Genomic DNA, 16,312 nt, shown 5'->3' on the forward strand with positions numbered 1-16,312 from the left:
AAATCCCTCCTTTTTGGGACCACCCTCATTTTGATAGATGTCACCACCAGGGGTGCAAATGAGACATTCTCTATTAGATGCAATGTTTTTCCCTATTGGGACCAAGATTTATGTCATCACTTGTTCACACCTCCTCATATAGAAGGTACTTTTCCTTGTTGATGTCTCAAGAAGGGTAGAAATACAAGAAAACACACACACACTTTTGTATTTTTCACCTTCTTGAGACCTCCGAAAAATGCCTACCTCTTTAGGACCAGCCTTTCTAGATATATAAAGATTTGTATTTACAACATTAATAATACATACATACTATGCAAATATAAAAAAGCTTGTTGTGAAAGATGAGTTGGAATTTCACAAGAAAAACTTAGAATTTTGGCAGCATTATAATAAAAGTCGTAATTTTCCTCAACGCAAGTCAAAATTTTTACAAGAAAAACGGAACATTTGTGCCATATTATGATAAAAGTTGGAATTTTACTCAATAAGTCGCAATTTTACAAGAAAAGCTTCACATTTTGGCAATTTTATGAAAAGAGTCGTCATTTTACTCAACAAGAGTCACAATTTTATAAGAAAACTTTAAAATGTTGGCAATATTATAATAATTATTGGCATTTTGGCAAAATTATGACAAAAGCCATCAATTTACTAAAAAAATTTCACTGTTTTACAAGAACAATGAAAAAAATTGGCAATATTGTGATAAGTCAGAATTTTATATGACAAATGTCACCATTTTGCATTAAAAAGTAATAATTTTACGAGAAAATATTGCAATATTACAGAAACAGAAAGAATATGAGAAATTGTTCCCAATTTTATAAGAAAAAAGTCGACACATTGTGAGAAAAAGACTGCTTTTAGTAAAAAAAAATTTTTTTTTAATTTTTTTTTGTCTGTAATTAGTTTTTAATCTTCATTATTTACTTCAAGTTATTACAGTATGTCTCTATAAACATTGTTTTAATTATTTTGGCCAAAAGGGGCGCATTTCAATTTCTTACACACACTTGCTTTTTCATATATTCACCACTTTTAAAAGCGACACACAGTCAAATTGAAAAATCCCTCCTTTTTGGGACCACCCTCATTTTGATGGATGTCACCACCAGGGGTGCAAATGAGACATTCTCTATTAGATGCAATGTTTTTCCCTATTGGGACCAAGATTTATGTCATCACTTGTTCACACCTCCTCATATAGAAGGTACTTTTCCTTGTTGATGTCTCAAGAAGGGTAGAAATACAAGAAAACACACACACACTTTTGTATTTTTCACCTTCTTGAGACTTCCGAAAAATGCCTACCTCTTTAGGACCAGCCTTTCTAGATAAATAAAGATTTATATTTACAACATTAATAATACATACATGCTATGCAAATATAAAAAAGTTGGAATTTCACAAGAAAAAGGTCACAATTTCACAAGAAAAACTTCGAATTTTGGCAGTATTATAATAAAAGTCGTAATTTTCCTCAACGCAAGTCAAAATTTTTACAAGAAAAACTCAACATTTGTGCCATATTATGATAAAAGTTGGAATTTTACTCAATAACAGTCGCAATTTTACAAGAAAAGCTTCACATTTAGGCAATTTTATGAAAAGAGTCGTCATTTTACTCAACAAGAGTCACAATTTTATAAGAAAACTTTAAAATGTTGGCAATATTATAATAATTGTTGGAATTTTACATGGCAACATTATGACAAAAGCCATCAATTTACTCAAAAAATGTCACTGTTTTACAAGAACGAAAAAAATTGGCAATATTGTGATAAAAGTCAGAATTTTATATGACAAATGTCACCATTTTGCATTAAAAAGTAATAATTTTACGAGAAAATATTGCAATTTTACAGAAACAGAAAGATTATGAGACATTGTTCCCAATTTTATAAGAAAAAAGTCGAGACATTGTGAGTAAAAGATTGCTTTTAGTAAACAAATAAAAAATGTTTTAATTTTTTTGTCTGTATTTGGTTTTTAATCTTCATTATTTACTTCCAAATTATTACAGTATGTCTCTATAAACATTTTTTTTTTAAATTATTTTGCCCAAAGAGAGCGCATTTTAATTTCTTACACACTTGTTATTACATATGTTGGCCACAGGGGGAGCACTTCATATTTTTACACACACTTGTTATTTCATATGTTGACCACTTTTAAAAGCGACACACAGTCAAATTGAAAAATCCCTTCTTTTTGGGACCACCCTCATTTTGATAGATGTCACCACCAGGGGTGCAAATGAGACATTCTCTATTAGATGCAATGTTTTTCCCTATTGGGACCAAGATTTATGTCATCACTTGTTCACACCTCCTCATATAGAAGGTTCTTTTCCTTGTTGATGTCTCAAGAAGGGTAGAAATACAAGAAAACACACACACACTTTTGTATTTTTCACCTTCTTGAGACTTCCGAAAAATGCCTACCTCTTTAGGACCAGCCTTTCTAGATATATAAAGATTTGTATTTACAACATTAATAATACATACATACTATGCAAATATAAAAAAGCTTGTTGTGAAAGATGAGTTGGAATTTCACAAGAAAAACTTAGCATTTTGGCAGCATTATAATAAAAGTCGTAATTTTCCTCAACGCAAGTCAAAATTTTTACAAGAAAAACTGAACATTTGTGCCATAATATGATAAAAGTTGGAATTTTACTCAAAAACAGTCGCAATTTTACAAGAAAAGCTTCACATTTTGGCAATTTCATGAAAAGAGTCGTCATTTTACTCAACAAGAGTCACAATTTTATAAGAAAACTTTAAAATGTTGGCAATATTATAATAATTGTTGGAATTTTACTTGGCAAAATTATGACAAAAGCCATCAATTTACTCAAAAAATGTCACTGTTTTACAAGAACAACGAAAAAAATTGGCAATATTGTGATAAAAGTCAGAATTTTATATGACAAATGTCACCATTTTGCATTAAAAAGTAATAATTTTACGAGAAAATATTGCAATTTTACAGAAACAGAAAGAATATGAGAAATTGTTCCCAATTTTATAAGAAAAAAGTCGACACATTGTGAGAAAAAGACTGCTTTTAGTAAAAAAAAATTTTTTTTTAATTTTTTTTTGTCTGTAATTAGTTTTTAATCTTCATTATTTACTTCAAGTTATTACAGTATGTCTCTATAAACATTGTTTTAATTATTTTGGCCAAAAGGGGCGCATTTCAATTTCTTACACACACTTGTTATTTCATATGTTGACCACTTTTAAAAGTGACACACAGTCAAATTGAAAAATCCCTCCTTTTTGGGACCACCCTCATTTTGATAGATGTCACCACCAGGGGTGCAAATGAGACATTCTCTATTAGATGCAATGTTTTTCCCTGAGATCGGTAGGTTGTGAGTTCAAACCCCGGCCGAGTCATACCAAAGACTATAAAAATGGGACCCATTGCCTCCCTGCTTGGCACTCAGTATCAAGGGTTGGAATTGGCGGTTAAATCACCAAAATGATTCCCAGGCGCGGCCACTGCTGCTGCCCACTGCTCCCCTCACCTCCCAGGGGGTGATCAAGGGTGATGGGTCAAATGCAGAGAATAATTTCGCCACACCTAGTGTGTGTGTGACAATCATTGGTACTTTAACTTTAACTTTTAACTTTATTGGGACCAAGATTTATGTCCTAACTTGTTCACACCTCCTCATATAGAAGGTACTTTTCCTTGTTTCATGTTGTTTTTGTAAAACAACATGAAAATTGGCAATATTGTGATAAAAGTCAGAATTTTATATGACAAATGTCACCATTTTGCATTAAAAAGTAACAATTTTAAAATAAAATATTACAGAAACAGAAAGAATATGAGAAATTGTTCCCAATTTTATAAGAAAAAAGTCGACACATTGTGAGAAAAAGACTGTTTTTAGTAAAAAAAAAAGTTTTTTTTTAAATTTTTTTGTCTGTAATTAGTTTTTAATCTTCATTATTTACTTCAAGTTATTACAGTATGTCTCTATAAACATTAATTATTTTGGCCAAAAGGGGCGCATTTCATATTTTTACACACACTTGTTATTTCATCTGTTGACCACTTTTAAAAGCGACACACAGTCAAATTGAAAAATCCCTCCTTTTTGGGACCACCCTCATTTTGATAGATGTCACCAGCAGGGGTGCAAATGAGACATTCTCTATTAGATGCAATGTTTTTCCCTATTAAGACCAAGATTTATGTCATCACTTGTTCACACCTCCTCATATAGAAGGTACTTTTCCTTGTTTCATGTTGTTTTACAAAAACAACATGAAAATTGCCAATATTGTGATAAAAGTCAGAATTTTATATGACAAATGTCACCATTTTGCATTAAAAAGTAACAATTTTAAAATAAAAGTTTGCAATATTACAGAAACAGAAAGAATATGAGAAATTGTTCCCAATTTTATAAGAAAAAAGTCGACACATTGTGAGAAAAAGACTGCTTTTAGTAAAAAAAAAAATTTTTATTTATTTTTTTTGTCTGTAATTAGTTTTTAATCTTCATTATTTACTTCAAGTTATTACAGTATGTCTCTATAAACATTAATTATTTTGGCCAAAAGGGGCGCATTTCATATTTTTACACACACTTGTTATTTCATATGTTGACCACTTTTAAAAGCGACACACAATCAATTTGAAAAATCCCTCCTATTTGGGACCACCTTAATTTTTATATATTTCACCAGCAGGGGTACAAATGAGACATTTTCTATTAGATGCAATGGTTTTCCGTATTGGGACCAGGATTTCAGTTTCTGCATTGTTCTTCTGTTTCGACTGAGCTATGAACCCACCCCACGTACAGTTGCCGTTCGGTCTTGTTTTTATGCATGTTTGTTTGTGCAATTGTAATGTAAGGAGGTTAGCATCGTTAGCATTAGCTGCCATGACAACACTTTTATGAGTGTTTATGTTAGTATTATTAACTTCCAATTCTTTGTCTTGTTTCAATTTCGTAAAATTCACAAAAATATCACGGTGTACTTATTAATAAGTCTGTTTAGCAGATTGGAGAGCTAGCTAGTGGGTCCATGACGATGACTTCTGTTTTGTTTTGATTAGCCGTTTTACCTCCATGTTACAGGCACCGTTTGGAAACAATTAAGGGATGTAAATAAACATTTACAAAATATTTCTGTGTAATGCAACGTTTATATTTGCGGCTTATAGTTAGAAAATACAGTAATTTAGGTAGAATGTATTTATTTTAGCACTTTGTAGTTTTATGTAAATTTGATTTTCATCAGTTTTCATGAGTCCTTTTTTTTACAATACTGATTAGTATTAATTTTTTTAATCAGCCTGACCTAAGCCTTGATCATAATCTTTGGGATTTACACATGGTCTCATATCATTTGACAATGTTTATTCTGTTAAACTGTCAGTAGGTTAGATATAAGTATTGAATATGATTTAAAAGTTAAGAGTAATATAACAGAATCATTCATGTTTAAGTGGGCCCCGGGCCCCTCTGTAGTGGAAATGTGTACAAGCCCTGATATACAGTATGTGCTGTGATATATTATGATCACTGTTTGTACTGATACACAAACTATTTGTTGTATTTCTAGTTCGTCTTCATGACAGTATATCAGAGGAAGGCTTCCACTACCTCCTCTTTGACCTGTAAGTCTCCTTCCTTCTTTCTTACCTTTTTTTCTTGACTCATTGAAGATAAAACTGATCATTCATTTACTCCACTTGTTTCCTCTCATTGCTTCTTCACCTGTTCCACTCTTCCTGTTTCCACTTCCTGTTTACCTCTTCTTTTCTCATTATTTCCTCATTTCCTTTATTTTAGCTTCCGCTCCTATAATCACTCCTATCCTCCTTATTTCTCTCATTCCTTATCCTTCTGCTTGATTTATTCTTTTCTTAGCTGTCTTGATACCTGTTTTCTTCCCATTCCTCTACCACTATGTCCTATCTGTCATTTACTCTTTTTTTCTTCTTCCTATTTTCCTTTCTTTCATCCTCTTTCCTCGTCTCTCATCTCGCCTCCTCATATCCTTTCCTATAATTCCCTTCTGGTCATTTCCTTATTTAATTCTGTTTATCTCTAATTTCTTCTGTTTCCTTCTCACTTCCTTATCCTGTTTCCTCTCATTGTGTTTCCTCTCATTATTTTTCTTATGTCCTCTGCTTCTCTTTCTTACGGAGCCCCTAAAGGGACACGGGGACACATTTTTTTAGATATGTATCTCGTGTGCACCAGATAATTTCTGGTGGGCACCAGACAGTTTTTGGTGGGCACCAGACAGTTTTTGGTGGGCACCAGACAGTTTCTGGTGGGCGCACCAGACAGTTTCTGGTGGGAGCACCAGACAGTTTCTGGTGGGCCCACCAGGCAGTTTCTGGTGGGCGCACCAGACAGTTTCTGGTGGGCGCACCAGGCAGTTTCTAGTGGGCGCACCAGGCAGTTTCTGGTGGGCGCACCAGGCAGTTTCTGGTGGGCGCACCAGGCAGTTTCTGGTGGGCGCACCAGGCAGTTTCTGGTGGGCGCACCAGACAGTTTCTGGCGGGCGCACCAGACAGTTTCTGGTGGGCGCACCAGGCAGTTTCTGGTGGGCGCACCAGAGACCAACTGGCTGTATTTCCAACTAGGACTTTCTCCCATGTCCCTTTAGGGGTGTTGTGGCAAAATGTGAATGCCTACCAAAAATGTATTCCCTTGGCGGGGGTGCGCAGGGCTCGCTGAACCTTCATTTTTGGCTTGGTGTGTCCACAGTGGATTACTAGGTGTAAGACAAAGACTTTATCTTCCTGGTTATTGTAACGCTACGTGTTTGACATTATTTAAGACTTTATTGTGCCCGGAAAATGACAGTTTTCCTCTTCTGCTTCTCTTTCTTACGGGGCCCCTAAAAGGACACAGGGACACATTTTTTTTTAGATATGTATCTCGTGTGCACCAGATAATTTCTGGTGGGCCCACCAGGCAGTTTCTGGTGGGCGCACCAGGCAGTTTCTGGCGGGCGCACCAGGCAGTTTCTGGCGGGCGCACCAGGCAGTTTCTGGCGGGCCCACCAGGCAGTTTCTGGTGGGCGCACCAGGCAGTTTCTAATGGGCGCACCAGGCAGTTTCTAATGGGCACACCAGGCAGTTTCTGGTGGGCGCACCAGGCAGTTTCTGGTGGGCCCCACCAGGCAGTTTTTGGTGGGCGCACCAGGCAGTTTCTGGTGGGCGCACCAGAGACCAACTGGCTGTATTTCCAACTAGGACTTTCCCCCTTGTCCCTTTAGGGGTGTTGTGGCAAAATGTGAACGCCTACCAAAAATTTATTCCCTTGGCGGGGGCGCGCAGGGCTCGCTGAACCTTCATTTTTGGCTTGGTGTGTCTACAGTGGATTACTAGGTGTAAGACAAAGACTTTATCTTCCTGGTTATTGTAACGCTACGTGTTTGACATTATTTAAGACTTTATTGTGCCCGGAAAATGACAGTTTTCCTCTTCTGCTTCTCTTTCTTACGGGGCCCCTAAAAGGACACAGGGACACATTTTTTTTAGATATGTATCTCGTGTGCACCAGATAATTTCTGGTGGGCGCACCAGGCAGTTTCTGGTGGGCGCACCAGGCAGTTTCTGGTGGGCCCACCAGGCAGTTTCTGGTGGACGCACCAGGCAGTTTCTGGTGGACGCACCAGGCAGTTTCTGGTGGACGCACCAGGCAGTTTCTGGTGTGGGTGCACCAGGCAGTTTCTGGTGGGCGCACCAGGCAGTTTCTGGTGGGCCCACCAGGCAGTTTCTGGTGGGCGCACCAGGCAGTTTCTGGTGGGCGCACCAGGCAGTTTCTGGTGGGCGCACCAGAGACCAACTGGCTGTATTTCCAACTAGGACTTTCCCCCATGTCCCTTTTAGGGGTGTTGTGGCAAAATGTGAATGCCTACCAAAAATGTATTCCCTTGGCGGGGGCGCGCAGGGCTCGCTGAACCTTCATTTTTGGCTTGGTGTGTCCACAGTAGATTACTAGGTGTAAGACAAAGACTTTATCTTCCTGGTTATTGTAACGCTACGTGTTTGACATTATTTAAGACTTTATCGTGCCCGGAAAATGACAGTTTTCCTCTTCTGCTTCTCTTTCTTACGGAGACCCTAAAGGGACACGGGGACACATTTTTTTTTAGATATGTATCTCGTGTGCACCAGATAATTTCTGGTGGGCACCAGGCAGTTTCTGGTGGGCCCACCAGGCAGTTTCTGGTGGGCGCACCAGACAGTTTCTGGTGGGCGCACCAGGCAGTTTCTGGTGGGCGCACCAGGCAGTTTCTGGCGGGCGCACCAGGCAGTTTCTGGCGGGCGCACCAGGCAGTTTCTGGCGGGCGCACCAGGCAGTTTCTGGCGGGCGCACCAGGCAGTTTCTGGTGGGCGCACCAGAGACCAACTGGCTGTATTTCCAACTAGGACTTTCTCCCATGTCCCTTTAGGGGTGTTGTGGCAAAATGTGAATGCCTACCAAAAATGTATTCCCTTGACGGGGGCGCGCAGGGCTCGCTGAACCTTCATTTTTGGCTTGGTGTGTCCACAGTGGATTACTAGGTGTAAGACAAAGACTTTATCTTCCTGGTTATTGTAACGCTACGTGTTTGACATTATTTAAGACTTTATTGTGCCCGGAAAATTACAGTTTTCCTCTTCTGCTTCTCTTTCTTACGGAGCCCCTAAAAGGACACAGGGACACATTTTTTTTAGATATGTATCTCGTGTGCACCAGATAATTTCTGGTGGGCCCACCAGGCAGTTTCTGGTGGGCCCACCAGGCAGTTTCTGGTGGGCGCAGCAGGCAGTTTCTGGTGGGCGCACCAGACAGTTTCTGGTGGGCGCACCAGACAGTTTCTGGCGGGCGCACCAGGCAGTTTCTGGCGGGCGCACCAGGCAGTTTCTGGTGGGCGCACCAGGCAGTTTCTGGTGGGCGCACCAGAGACCAACTGGCTGTATTTCCAACTAGGACTTTCTCCCATGTCCCTTTAGGGGTGTTGTGGCAAAATGTGAATGCCTACCAAAAATGTATTCCCTTGACGGGGGCGCGCAGGGCTCGCTGAACCTTCATTTTTGGCTTGGTGTGTCCACAGTGGATTACTAGGTGTAAGACAAAGACTTTATCTTCCTGGTTATTGTAACGCTACGTGTTTGACATTATTTAAGACTTTATTGTGCCCGGAAAATTACAGTTGTCCTCTTCTGCTTCTCTTTCTTACGGAGCCCCTAAAAGGACACAGGGACACATTTTTTTAGATATGTATCTCGTGTGCACCAGATAATTTCTGGTGGGCCCACCAGGCAGTTTCTGGTGGGCGCACCAGGCAGTTTCTGGTGGGCGCACCAGGCAGTTTCTGGTGGGCGCACCAGACAGTTTCTGGTGGGCGCACCAGACAGTTTCTGGTGGGCGCACCAGGCAGTTTCTGGTGGGCCCACCAGGCAGTTTCTGGTGGGCGCACCAGAGACTAACTGGCAGTATTTTCAACTAGGACTTTCCCCCATGTCCCTTTAGGGATGTTGTGGCAAAATGTGAATGCCTACCAAAAATGTATTCCCTTGACGGGGGCGCGCAGGGCTCGCTGAACCTTCATTTTTGGCTTGGTGTGTCCACAGTGGATTACTAGGTGTAAGACAAAGACTTTATCTTCCTGGTTATTGTAACGCTACGTGTTTGACATTATTTAAGACTTTATCGTGCCCGGAAAATGCCAGTTTTCCTCTTCTGTGGTATTGATGAGATTTAAAGGAGTGTTGTTAGTCCCATGTTGATGTGATAAATTTGGAAGATACACACGATTGTAACTGTTATTTCTTCCTGCACATAATAAATATGTACGTGTTTGGATGTGTTCATTTATGTCAAATTGTCATTAAAAGTAATATTGCCTGACAAAAAGTGATTCGATGTAATATTTTGATATTTACACATCGCATATTTACACACGCGTATTTGACTAGAATACCCTTATGAGCATTACATATATATAAATCAAGTACCTACTGTACTGTTTACTTGTTGAAATACCCTTTTTGTAGCAAATATCTACCCAAATGGCCACTTTGTTGCTGCCAAAAAATGTATTTCAAGTAATATTTTGATATTGACACATCTTATCTCTGCATATTCTACTAGAATACCCTTATGGGCATTACATATATACTATATATATATAAATCAAGTACCTACTGTACTGTTTACTTGTTGAAATACCCTTTTTGGAGCAAATATCTACCCAAATGGCCACTTTGTTGCTGCCAAAAATGTATTTCAAGTAATATTTTGATATTGACACAGCTTATCTCTGCATATTCTACTAGAATACCCTTATGGGCATTACATATATACTATATATATAAATCAAGTACCTACTGTACTTGATGTACTGGGCTCCCTCTAGTGGTTTGCCGAAGAATCGCTTGTTTGAAGTACAGTGATTTATTTTCCTTTATTCAAACACAGTGTTACCTTTCAAACAGTGTGCAATGTTACAGTGGCCAATTATATTAAATATACTTGTTGAATAAAGTCTACCCCAGGGCAGCTGTGGCTATGAAAGTAGCTTACCACCACCAGGTGTGAATGATTGATGGGTTCTACATGTAAAGCGACTTTGGGTACTTAGAAAAGCGCTATATAAATCCCAGTTATTATTATTATTATTATTATAATAAAAGCTCTGCCTTGTTTTAATGAATACTTACTTAGGCCTATTGCGCTACTGTATTTCAATGTTGCTCTTTATGGTGATACTTGGGGAGCCAACTGCATTCTGAGGTTGTACTTGGTGAAAAAGGTCCAACAACCACTTGTCTCGATTCTTCCATTTCCTTTTCAAACGTATTCCTCTCGTCTTTGCTTTTATCTCCCCTCATCTGAAAGAAAAAACAGAAGAAAGTTTATCTGTAGTTTCAAACACATTTCAGATCAGATCAGATAGGTCTTTATTGTCATTGCACAAGTACAACGAAACTTTGTTTTCAGCACAAACCCGTTCAAGATGAGACAAACAAACAGTGTACAGGGTTACAGAACAGGAACGCTGATGGGTCGCCATAAGGCGTCCCGTAAAAGATGGGGAAAAAGGTAAAACGCTGGGGAAAAAGATGAGTAAAAAAATACAATCTAGACTGGGCTTCTTAGGGGGGCTGGTCTGGAGTGGGAGAAAACCTTCATGCAATGCACACATAAACATCCATCCATCCATTTTCTACCGCTTATTCCCTTTGGGGTCGCGGGGGGCGCTGGAGCCTATCAACATGTTACATTTAATTACGACAAACTTGCAACAGAGGGGCGGAGAGTTGGGGCCCTGGAGGTCGACTGCTGCTATGAAGCGCTGCCATCCGACCATCAACTCGAAGAGAAACAAGCGATGATGAAGGCGTGGGGTGGGAGAGGTGTGTGCGTGCGTGTGTGCCCAATTGTCTTGGGTGTGATGATGTAATGTTTTTTTATAGACTGAGGCCGATCTGCAAAAGTTCGACTCCGGGTGTCGTTGAAGAGGGAGGGAGGTCAAAAGCGTCCATCGTTGAGGTGTCCTCGGGGGTGTTTTTCAGAACAGACTGGTCCTGTTTCCACAGCGTCAAGGCCATTCGAGGGAGTCCAATCGTAGATTACGATGTTTGTTTTCCGCGAGCAGACAAAACAATGTCTTGTCTGTTCAATTCGTCCATGCTGGGTGCTCTCAAATTCAATTTGTTTAGCTTTTCGTGGTTTTTTCCTCACTTTCTTACATTCACATGCATCTTTTTAAGAGGATGACACCCCAAATAGATGCCAGTCCTGTAGGAAACAATGCACGTATTCTCAAGTCCTTGTTTTTGTTTCCTCCTTATCTACTCCCGTTTCCTCTCATTTCCTCTCTCCTCTAATGTACGTCCTTATGTCTTCACCTCTGTTTTTCTCCTTTCTCTTTTTCTTGTCTCTCCTCATTTTCTCCACAATGTTACCTTCTCACTTTTTCCCCCCCTCTTCTCATTCCCTTTCCATCTGTTTTCAACTTTTTCCTCATCATTTCTTCATCTCTCTTCCTTTCCGACACATACAATTACATAACTCCCTCTCTCGTGTTTTAATCCCCCCACTTTCCCCCCACTTCCCCCCATACACACCACTACCCACTCCCACGCATCCAGCTCGCTGCCATCCCCTTCTAGTTTCCATGGTTACTGCATCATGTGGGATGGTGGGGTGTATTGGGGAAGGGGGTGCAGCAGCAAAGATGATGAAGAAATAAATAAAGAGGAGTTCATGTTTTTTTTGTGTTTTTTTTCCCCATGGCAGGGTGACCGGAGGTGAACTGTTTGAGGACATTGTAGCCAGAGAGTATTACAGTGAGGCAGATGCCAGGTAGGTGGACCACCCCCGCCCTTTTGTTTTACCTGTCTTCACTGCTCCTTTTCTGTCTTTTAAATACAACATTCCCCCCACCTTTTTGCACACTTCAAGATGCACTAACTAGGTCAGGGGTCGGCAACCCGCGGCTCCGGAGCCGCATGCGGCTCTTTTATCACTCTGATGCGGCTCAGCAGCTTACTTACTGAACCCCCCTAGTTTTCCCGTGAGACTTCCGGATTTCAGTGCCTCTCGCAGAAATTTCCCGGGTTTAATATTCACCGATTCTCACCCTTACAGCTATAATAAGGGCGTGCCATGATGGTACAACATTTGGCGCCCTCTACAATTCTGTATTAACAGCGTGCCAGCCCAACACTTGTTATACAATATACATCTTCTGCTCACACATGTACGTGACAGCAAGCATACTTGGTCAACAGCCACACAGGTTACACTGACGGTGGCCATATAAAACAACTTTAACACTCTTACTAATAATGCGCCACACTTTGAACCAAAACCAAACAAGAATGACAAACACATTTCGGGAGAACATCTGCACCTTAACACTACATAAACTCAACAGAACAAATACCCAGAATCCCATGCAGCCCTGACTCTTCTGGGCTACATTATACACCCCTGCTACCACCAAACCCCCCCCTCTCTCTCTGTGCGTCGGTTGAGGTGGGCGGGGTTTGGTAGCGGGGGTGTATAATGTATCCCGGAAGAGTTAGGGCTGCATGGGATTCTGGGTATTTGTCTTGTTGTGTTTGTGTTGTGTTACGGTGCAGATGTTCTCCCGAAATGTGTTTGTCATTCTTGTTTGGTGTGGGTTCACAGTGTGGCGCATTATTAGTAAGAGTGTTAAAGTTATTTTTATACCGCCACCGTCACGCGCCATTCATTTAAAAACCCGCGTGCCGCACCAGCCTTCAAATTTCATATAAAGGTGTGGGCAGTGTGTCTAAGACACCTGATTTATACATAGCACAAAGCAAAAAAAACAACTTTGTATGCAGTGTTATTTCATTTAAAATGTCAAAAAAATTTTGTGGCTCCCATTGTTTTCTATACTTTGTGAAACTGGTCAAAATGGCTCTTTGACTGGTAAAGGTTGCCGACCCCTGGACTAGGTACACCTGCATCTAATGACACCAAAGGGTACTCGCTATTTTTACGTCAACAGCCTCACTTTCTTGACAAATTTTAAGGTTGCGCATACATGTAAACAGTAGTGAAATATGTTTATACATACTAGACGAGGGAAGCCTGGCGGAATACCTTATAGTTGTCTACCGCTCCTTACCCAATGGGTTTTTTCTACTTCGAGGGAGTTTGTTATTGCGCAGGACTGCACTATGTCATATTACTACAATCACTGTCTTTAACTCCATCACTACGAGTGAAAAATCTGGGCGTCCGTTTTCCACTCTGACCGTAGCTTCATACCACATGTAGAAAATGTAACAAAAATAGTTTTTTATCATCTTAAACCAGAGTTCGCCCAATTCTTTATGGTCTTCCTAAAAAGGTTATTACACCTTTGCAATTACTCCAAAATTCAGCGGCGCGTGTCCTGACGAAGACAAGAAGGCGGGCTCACATTACACCAGTTTTAAAATCTCTGCATTGGCTCCCTGTGTGTTTTCAGGATCAATTTTAAGGTTCTTCTTATGGTTTATAAATATTGCATGTGTGTATGTTGTGCGTTTGTTTGCGAATTTAGTTTATTCGTCAATGAAACTGCCCGTCACGGTAGTCGAGACACAATGGCGCGAGATGACCACTTATTTACAGCTTTTTATGTAATGGCGGACAAGGGAGAAATGCAATCAATCCATCAAAATGTCCACTCTCACATCCCCGTCTCGTACAAAACACCTACTCTGTGTCTGGGGTACAAACAGTGTTTGACTTACATACTTCAAGACAGACTCCTAAAGCAGATTTTAGAAAAAGGCTCTGCTTACCTTGTTTTTGTTTGGCCACTAGTGAGTCTGTCCAGAAGAGTGTAAGAGGTGTCCAATTCTCAGCGTGTCGCCCGGACGAGCCCCCAAATTGTTGCGTTTTGGACCAGTTGTTCCTCCCAGGGAATTCAAGTCACAATTCGCTCCCAAGCTCTTTACGACACTTAAAGCTGAGTTGAAAAACCACCAGAGACAGAATAGGTATTTTGTTGTATATTCTCAAAGCTTTGCCAATATACATTGATTGAGACCAGTCTAACCCTAGAACATTCTATTGCGCCTCCCAAAATGGTCTGTCTTCCCGATCCCACCACCCTCTCTCTCGTCCCATCTCTGTAGGCAAAACAAATGCTAGTCAAAACACATTCCAAAGAACTCAAGGTTAACACACACAGTATACTTGCTGACAGAGCATCAAGAGAAGAAATGGAAAACACGAGCTGTTTTCAAATATGACTAAGAAATGAAAGAAGTACAACTTAAATTCGGATATATGTAAATATCTGCCTCCGACAATATCTGTGTCCGTATGTGATAATGGGGGATATAGGTCACTCTGAAGAAACATTTGATCCTTTTCGCGATTTGAACCGTTCCAACAGCCTAAAACAACGCAAATATTGGGGCATTTTCGAGCATTTTCCTGTCTCACGTTCAATTCGCCGGATAGTCGAACCTCGGATTCAGGAGGAACAGTGTGGTTTTCGTCCTGGTCGTGGAACTGTCAACCAGCTCTATACTCTCGGCAGGGTCCTTGAGGGTGCATGGGAGTTTGCCCAACCAGTCTACATGTGTTTTGTGGACTTGGAGAAGGCATTCGACCGTGTCCCTCGGGAAGTCCTGTGGGGAGTGCTCAGAGAGTACAGGGTATCGGACTCTCTGATTGTGGCAGTCCGCTCCCCGTATGATCAGTGCCAGAGCTTGGTCCGCATTGCCGGTAGTAAGTCGGACACGTTTCCAGTGAGGGTTGGACTCCGCCAAGGCTGCCCTTTGTCACCCATTCTGTTCTGAACTTTTATGGACAGAATTCTAGGTGCAGTCAGGGCGTTGAGGGGATCCGGTTTGGTGGCTGCAGGATTAGGTCTCTGCTTTCTGCAGATGATGTGGTCCTGATGGCTTCATCTGGCCAGGATCTTCAGCTCTCACTGGATCGGTTCGCAGCTGAGTGTGAAGCGACTGGGATGAGAATCAGCACCTCCAAGTCCGAGTCCATGGTTCTCGCCCGGAAAAGGGTAGAGTACCATCTCCGGGTTTGGGGAGGAGACCCTGCCCCAAGTGGAGGAGTTCAAGTACCTCAGAGTCTTGTTCACGAGTGAGGGAAGAGTGGATGGTGAGATCGACAGGCGGATCGGTGCGGCGTCTTCAGTAATGTGGACGCTGTATCGATCCGTTGTGGTGAAGAAGATGTTGAGCCGGAAGGCAAAGCTCTCAATTTACCCGTCGATCTACGTTCCCATCCTCACCTATGGTCATGAGCTTTGGGTTATGACCGAAAGGACAAGATCACGGGTACAAGCGGCCCAAATGAGTTTCCTCCGCCGGGTGGCGGGTCTCTCCCTTAGAGATAGGGTGAGAAGCTCTGCCATCCGGGGGGAGCTCAAAGTAAAGCCACTGCTCCTCCACATGGAGAGGAGCCAGATGAGGTGGTTCGGGCATCTGCTCAGGATGCCACTTGAACGCCTCCCTAGGGAGGTGTTTAGGGCACGTCCGACCGGTAGGAGGCCGCGGGGAAGGCCCAGGACATGTTGGGAAGACTATGTCTCCCGGCTGGCCTGGGAACGCCTCGGAATCCCTTGGGAAGAGCTGGACCAAGTGGCTGGGGAGAGGGAAGTCTGGGCTTCCCTGCTTAGGCTGCTGCCCCCGCTTGCTGATATCTGATCAATATCAATTTCAGATCGGTACGGCCACTTTCCTCCCATCATCTCCAACACCTTTCTTTTTCCACCCAATCCCCCGCGCTGCTTTATATATCTCTGTCCCACCGTCAGCGCTGCAGTCA

General features: G+C 41.5%; 1 protein-coding gene across 19 annotated transcripts in view; it reads left to right on the top strand.

Annotated features, from left to right (window-relative positions):
* camk2b1 (calcium/calmodulin-dependent protein kinase (CaM kinase) II beta 1) overlaps positions 1-16,312 on the top strand; it is a 222,250-nt gene that overhangs the window by 33,092 nt on the left and 172,846 nt on the right. For all 19 annotated transcript variants that reach the window (XM_061932069.2, XM_061932087.2, XM_061932079.2 and 16 more), the window contains exons 4-5: positions 5,601-5,655; positions 12,290-12,355. In XM_061932069.2, the coding sequence (XP_061788053.1) occupies positions 5,601-5,655; positions 12,290-12,355 (121 nt within the window). The remainder of the gene's footprint in view (positions 1-5,600; positions 5,656-12,289; positions 12,356-16,312) is intronic.

Source organism: Nerophis lumbriciformis, linkage group LG03 (assembly GCF_033978685.3).
Source record: "Nerophis lumbriciformis linkage group LG03, RoL_Nlum_v2.1, whole genome shotgun sequence".
Classification (NCBI taxonomy): Eukaryota; Metazoa; Chordata; class Actinopteri; order Syngnathiformes; family Syngnathidae; genus Nerophis; species Nerophis lumbriciformis.